This window comes from Dufourea novaeangliae, unplaced genomic scaffold (genome assembly GCF_001272555.1).
Source record: "Dufourea novaeangliae isolate 0120121106 unplaced genomic scaffold, ASM127255v1 scaffold52, whole genome shotgun sequence".
NCBI lineage: Eukaryota > Metazoa > Arthropoda > Insecta > Hymenoptera > Halictidae > Dufourea > Dufourea novaeangliae.
Window position 1 is genome coordinate 178,683 of NW_015373929.1, and position 7,770 is coordinate 186,452.

The 7,770-nt window shown below is 36.3% G+C and overlaps 1 protein-coding gene across 1 annotated transcript; it reads right to left on the reverse strand.

Moving 5' to 3' along the window:
• Nucleotides 1-2,059: 2,059 nt before the first annotated feature.
• On the reverse strand, nt 2,060-7,435 carry LOC107195128 (major royal jelly protein 1-like). Its single transcript, XM_015584911.1, has 3 exons — nt 7,088-7,435; nt 5,693-6,099; nt 2,060-2,692 (listed from the first exon to the last, which is right to left on the reverse strand). The coding sequence occupies exons 1-3, from the start codon at nt 7,433-7,435 to the stop codon at nt 2,209-2,211; spliced, it is 1,239 nt and encodes a 412-aa protein (XP_015440397.1). The 3' UTR covers nt 2,060-2,208.
• Between the last annotated feature and the right edge of the window lie 335 nt (nt 7,436-7,770).

A 7,770-nucleotide genomic window follows, 5' to 3' on the forward strand; every position in this document is an offset into this window, starting at 1 on the left:
CCGAGTCGAGTGGTCGGTTTGTGCACCAGCGTGTATCAGTGGCAAACACTGGTAGTTATGTATATTAGGGGCAGTAAAACTGATACAAATTTACTTCAGAATTCCCCGATGTTCTTGTACAATTGTTTTAAAAGTACCCCTCGTAAAACGATTTCAGACCTTTTCTTCGCGCACCATAGATTCGTCCACGACAAGGAGATTACTGTTCGGGCCTATCACCTTTTAAGTAATTCCACGTCGTGCTTTTAAGGTAACGAGTTCGATCGTGAAAACGTGCTCCTGCATGGATCGTTTGCGGTCAAACGTTATACCCTTACACGGCCTCCCTCCACTCGAGTCACAATATTTTATAATACCCTTGATATGACGATAGTATATTGAACGGCGCTATAACTCAGTCGTCTCTACTTTACGAAATCGCGTAAAAAGAATATCGAACGGCGTAGGTACCGCGTGGTTTTATAGGCACTGTTATCCGTTGCCTCTTTACGCCCGTACTTATTAACCACGCTAACCGTGAATAAACTTCTATTTGACTCATCTTTCTTTTTAATGGAATAACCGCGGATCAGATCGGTTATCAGGGTGAAACGAACCACGAAGTGAGGGGTTTTCTACCATACGCGCGAGTGTAGGCTGATGCCAGAGTTTGGTGGTAGGTGTTGGCGGAGAAGGGGCGGGGCGGGGTAGGGCAGAATTCAGCGAAGGGGAACGAAAATTTAAGGGCAGCCGTATATTATCGCGACGAAGGGGTTGTCTGAGGTTAACTGCCAGAGCTTCGTAAAGGATGTGGAATCGGGGGTAGTGTTGAGGGACGCTAGAGAGGCGAAGCTGTGCCATGAATATGCCGCCATTAGTCACACGCCGAACTACGCTGTAGAAAGAGAAGTAGGTGACACGAATTTCCCAGCATTGCGCGCTCTATTGGTATCCCAAGAGTGCCGCGGCAGTAACACGAACAATTCCTCGTGAATGCGCATTTATCTCAACCAGCCTCCTCCCTTGGACTGCCCTCAACCCCTGGCTTCGACCTTGTGGCACACAAAAGGCTGATACAACTACCTGAAATTGCTGGCAAGAAAAGGCCGGCATACCGATTTCGATGTCCAGGAGAACCTAGTAACGATGCCATTCGCGACACCTCTCTAGTCTCCGTTGTCCCCGTGCTTGGCGGCCTACGCCATCGAAACATTTGGATTCCCCGTAACGCCTCTGTCATGGCCAGGCCTCGTCGTTACATCTCAAAACGCAGCAATGAAACGGTTAACTAAATTGCTGCACGCTGACTGTCACTGACAGAAGTCCCCTTTTTCTACTCTCGCGGCTTATTCCCTCGGCGACATACGAACAATTCTCCACGTTCGATTACGGTACGGTTTTTCGCAAAATGAAAAAAGTAATCGAAGACGTTAATGCGGTTATTTGTTCTCTCTGTCGAAAACGGTCGGTGGTTAACCGAGGCGGATAAAACTGCGTTTCAAGGGGTTATTCCAGTTTGGCGGGTCAAAACATATAGAAGAGTAGAATATAATCTACAAAAAGGATCTCTACGACATCGCAAAAATTAATTAATGAATTAACTTCAAACACCGTTACTTAAACTGGAAAGGTCATGGCTGATATTTTGCCTTGTAATAATCTTCAAATCGTAGAATCTATACAGAACCTGATAAAATTAACTGAAAAATTGAATTTTTATTTCTATACTTTGATTTATTACTCTTAAATAAATTCAACAATGCGAATTGTGGGAGCCATAGAAGTGTATCTTTTTTACAAACTGAAACAAATAGCGGATACATATTATAACCACAGAAATATTACTGTATATTTTTCCTACAATCTGATTAAAATCATGTGTCAAGTTTCTAACATTTATATTAACTAGTTCATTTTATAGGAAAAAACTTATTTACGTGACTCAAAAATGAGGAATATTGTATTATATATAAGCTTTTGTACGGTGTGTATTATTTTATCGTAAATGACGTAAAAACAATTACAAACAGTTCCTTACAATAACGTGTACAAGTGAAGGAAATAAATTATTGAGGTTCGCTATTAATAATAAATTCTTGCTCGATTATTAGACTTTTTACGCACCAAAGGTACTGATTTTCGGCGTTCACAGATTTTTGTGGGCTGCGTGAAGCAGTAGACGGAGGAACTCTTGAGGTGTACTTGATTAAGATATACGCCATATTTAATTTATATCTTATGCCAGAATGTAGTATCCGGACTGACATTTCTCATTCCAGTGGGTTCACAATTTGTACCCCTAATAATATCATCTACTCGTCCTCTGATTATACGGAAATTCGTTTCACTAGGTTTAAGTGTCATATTTATCGTCTTTTGTAATCTATTTGTGTTAAACCACAATTCTTCTTCACCGCGGTTATTCGTGATTACTTTGATACCACTGACGTATTGCAGCGTTGCCACGTCTTGAGCAATTATCACTATGTTCTCAGGTGCGAATGGTTTCTCAATGTTCCAGCAGGCGATGGCGGTTAGTTGAACTAGTTGGAAAAATATTACACCTTTCCGAGAAGTTGCTTGAACACCTGCCTGGCTTGCTCGTTTGTAGTTGGATTCATATATTATTGGTTCGTTGTATTGACTTAACTTTAAAGAAGTCACATTTGTAAATTTTTGAAGAAAACTAGCCAAAGAGTTGAAGTACAAATACCTGAAAATCACTTAGTGTCACTAATTCATTTCTTAAAAAACAAAACAGTGTATGGCAGAAATAAAAATATTGGGTCATCCCATAAATAATACGATTCTTTCGATACATCTACCTATATGTTGGATGAGAAAAAATGCAGTTTTTAATAGTAATTAGTGAACAATATTTTCAACTCACGAGCCAATTATATAATAATTATTCTAGAATTTTTTTCAACAATACCAATGAAAGTCTTAGTTAGCTCTACAAGCCTTCTGCATTTGAAAGTTTCAAACTGTCTTTAGCACTAACAAAGTACTATTGTTTACAGGGCCGTACCTGGGTTGTTGGCCGCCCAGGTGCGAAAACAGTATCGATGTCCTTATTAATTTAATATTATTCAATTAAGAATTTAATATACAGTGTTTATTTAAATTAATGCCATGTTAAATAAAACCATTCATTTTGCAAGGATCTTTGTTTCATTTTCTGAAAATAAAAAATATTTTTTAATTTTTATTTTCATAAAATGAAACAAAGATCCTTAGAAAATGAATGGTTTTATTTAATATGAATATTCTATTCCATATACAAGTACGAAACTAACGCATAATGTTTGTAATAATGATGTTATGGTTGATAAACAGCGACCATTAATTACCTATACGAATTTAATCCACTAAATATGGTTAAATATCATATGCCATTTTGGGCTGTCCATAAAGATAGTTCCTTTTTGTATACGAGTAGTGTTACAAAGAGTACATGTACAATTAATTTGATTAAATTCTGTTGGTCTAAAATTTGCATAATCGTCAGATAGCTTATGATTCTTATTCTTACTATTCCAAGTTTTACTATATAATAAACGATCTGCGGCCGCCCCTGAGTTTGGCCACCCAGGTCCGAAGGTACCTTCTACACCCGCGCCAGGAACGGCCCTGATTGTTTACACTCTGAATACGGCTGACTTACGAATATTCAAAACACTATTGTGGCAATCTTTGCAAATGATACCACAATTATAACCTCATACACAAATCTAGCAATAATTTTCAAACACTTAGTACCGTTCAAAATTAGCTAACGAAATGAGGAATTGAAGTCAATAAGGAAACGTCAACTCATTTTATGTACACACCAAAGACAGAAGAAGATCGAAATTGGTCCGAACAAGTCAAATAAACGGAGGTACTAGTTATTAGGATCCAAGTCAAAGTTATTACTGAACTCTAAATTAATATTTTACAAATGCATCTTAAAACCAAAATGGACATACGAAACACAATTATAGACTCAGCTATTAATTCTAATATACAAATCAGAAGATAGAATTTCTAGAAATTAAAATAGAAATTCTTTCAGTCAAAGAAGACATTGTAAGATATATTCAAAAATACTCAAAGACATTGATAAATCATTTTAACACTCATGCAAAAAGACTATTACCAGAATATAATGATACACGCAAGCATTATTATTTTAGATAATAAAGACAGATTTTAAAAAAACCTTGTTGGTGCAGAGGACAGCTACGTAATGAAGACTTTAAGAATTGAAGCGGATCTGAGCCACTGGTCTATTATGATTGTTAATTACATTATATTCACAACAACGTTGGTAGATAATTTACTTATTGTTACAATGTAATAGATTGAAAATATATAGGGAAATAAATAAGAAATGAAAATTATACCAACAATTCTTCTACACACTTGGAATATTTTTCCACTGATACAGTTCTGTTATTTTCTTCGTTCAATCCACATAACACCAACTGCCAAAATGTTTGTCATAACTGAGGCATGTATCTATTAGATTCTCACTCAGTCTTAATACACAGCGTTCGTTAAATATTCATGCTTAGAGTGTTACAGCGAACAAATGTGCGATAATTGTGTGAAGTTATATTGTCTTAAAATTCGATGATTAGAAAAAATCGCATAAATTATGGGAGGACGAAATAAATTATGCTACGATTCTGTCCCATTAACTTTGAAATATTATAATGTTTCAAAAATAAATTTTCATGATCGGTTATTGTGACAATTTTACTATAAATTAAAAAGTGTTAACCCTTTCGAGACTGACGGGACAATACGTCCCAACGTAACTTTTACAATGTTTGGTAGGATATATTCTCATAAATTCGATTGTTTACCGGCACAAATAAAATTTATAAAGAAAAATATGTATTAAATGTTTAGTAGCCAAAGTGGAAAAACTGACTAGAACTGTATGTACAAACTGTACAGTTGGACTTTATATTAAAAGTTTTACACTTTATCATTCGTAATATTATAATTAATTACATAACTTATTCGATCAACCATTTGACTTTGTAAACTATTTTGTAAGACATTTCAATAAATATACTTATTTCCTAGTTGTTGTACATTTTTCTGACACCATTGAAACCTAGTGGGATACATGATTGTAAAAAGGATTAATGGGACTATGCAAGATGTTTCCCAAATGGTGGTACAACCCGAAAGGATGTGATTCTACATATAAAAATAAGTTAAAAACGTAGAATAACAGTTTTTCACACGATACTTCGTTTCCAATAATTAATTTTTAAAATTCATCTCACACATATGTATACGTAGTTGCAATAAGTAGAAACAGAATGCAATGAACAGACGAGTAAGCCAAGTACTATTTCAATTACACGCGTATCCAGCAGATTTTCAAATCCGATTTTCTCGAAAATGCAGCATCGTACCTGAAGATGTTGTTCTACATTTTCGACTTATTTCTGTATGTAGAATTACATTCTTTTGGGTTGTACCACTATTACGGAAACACGCCGTATAACCCATTTCCAAAACTATGCTTAATCTGTCCTTTCTTCATATGTGAGTGTATTATAACCCGTACTACTATATTCTTAAGTTCAGCGTTAAACAAAGTCCGTCTCAAAAGGGTTATGTCAAGGTTCAGAAATTAATTTCCTTTTTTGTTAATACTATTTACATATCTATACAGACTATTCGAAGTATTTTATAATGAACTATGTACCTTTCATTATAAAATCCATACGGCGACAATGACATTCCCAGAGTACCGTCAGTTAAATCAAATGATTCGCCAGCGATCGTGATATTCATGGCATCGTCGTCCGGACCGAAAGCGTTGCCGCGAGTATTGTTTACCCGCCATGAATGATCGTGATATAAGTCATAAATCAGTAACCCATTTTGATCCACGTCCGCTACGTATAGATAAGTATCGAGACATGTTTTTCCGACATCGACGATCGGTGTAACGAATGCTGCCTTCCCGTACAATGCTTGATCATCCGGAACTACGTATTTATGAACCAATTGATCGGTTGCAAGATCGAAAATCAGTATTTTCACAGGACAAACGGCATTTCCACCGATGCGGCCAGTATCCACGACCCACAAACGATTGCATTCGTCTATCTGAACAATCGATTTTTTTAGTACACTTAATATAATTTTGTGCAAACATTAATATGTAGACTGTTGTATAGGTTTTCTACACATTAGGTTACTTTTTATGAAATCTTGCACAAACTGATTCGATAATATGTTAATTATATTCATACTGTTAGGAATATTCTTAGAAAATGTCTTTTAAATCTGTATCACTTTTTGACAGGTTACGGAGAAAAGCAAAATATACTTCCAATTTCCCTTCACGATAAAATATAATCGGCTGTAGTAATAGAAACTGTAAAAACAGTAAATATCTAAACATTAATCAATAGATTTTAGTATTCAGTTCCATATTAGTATGTACTAAGAAATGCGATCACTACTTCACAGAAAACTAGTTAACCAAAACAATTGATATTATATTTGACAGCTGCCAAGTAGCTGTCAAACACCTGATTTTGTTATAAAATAAAATTTATTCGAGAATTTTTGCAAGATTCCATGTATTTGTAGCATTTACTTAATCATGAAATTGAAATGAAATAATATCTAACGATGCGAATTGATTTAAAATACACGTAGTATCATAACAACTGATACACCATTTTATAAATAAATATGCCCAGAATAATCATCAAATATAACAAACGATATTTAAATATTGTTTTATTTGTACTATGATCGTGAATATTCAAACATTTAGATTTAAGACTCTCATCACCTAACGGTATACAGTTGTTACTGTGAAAGTCTTCGGTTGAAATCCTGACGTCCTTTTAAAAAAAGTACTTCAACGTTTCGGTAGCACTGGATGTTGCCTTACCGGGGACCAAATAACACCACTGACACTTAAGAATACACTGACTCTCCAATGCTTCAACAGTAACAACTGTATCGAACAACAACTAATCACTGAACAATTTCGACAAGTAGTACCTAACCTCTTAAAATTTCAGTAATAGGACTCTAGAGATCTTCCAGTAGCGTACACACTTATTATCATGATATTTACCGCCAATCTATAAACAGATATTAGGTTGTCGCAGTTGAAGGGTTTGAACCAGGTCCAGTCGGGATATGGAATCAGTAAAGGGCCACCATGTCCCGAAGAAGTTGTCACCAAGGATAGTGTGATCGGTACACCTTCCAACCATTGTGGACTCGTGACAAATACACGGCCGTACCTATCAATGTCTACATCTTGCGTGAAGGCATTGCCCAGCGTGAAGTTTTTCCCCGTTAAGGGAATATTCGGCCAGGCCCAGTCCAAGTATTTCCACTGGAAAACGACTTCGAGTCCCCCTCCATTGGCACAGTGTAGGGAGCCAAATACAAGAATTAAACTTAGGAACAGCACCATGTATACGGTTAGAAATAAGTGAACAATTTGAATTTTCGTCGCGACATAAGATAAACGTGTAACGGCGATACGAATAAATGGAAACTCGCGGACTTGTTGAAACGTGGCTTCGATCGAGTTCACGTTTCAAGGTACACTGTTTCACGGAGCTGTGCAGAAGCATTCTTGACAGTGGCTCTACTACCACCAAGACCGGCCACTTTCCCTGTTGGTACGGCTCGGAAGCACAGTTCACCTTGACTTGGTTATTAAGCAGACCGCCCAATGTGTTTTACAGTTCAGTAGCTCATCAGGAAACGTTAATAGATCGTTGGTTAGGTTATAACTAGGAACTA

Excerpts from the sequence above, each read along its gene's own strand:
- LOC107195128 (XM_015584911.1), bottom strand. The coding sequence starts at position 7,435 with ATGGTGCTGTTCCTAAGTTTAATTCTTGTATTTGGCTCCCTACACTGT. Across the intron at positions 6,100-7,087 it reads TATCTGTTTATAGATTGGCG|ATAGACGAATGCAATCGTTT; the intron begins GTAAATATCATG and ends TCGATTGTTCAG. Across the intron at positions 2,693-5,692 it reads TATGGATTTTATAATGAAAG|GTATTTGTACTTCAACTCTT; the intron begins GTACATAGTTCA and ends AGTGATTTTCAG.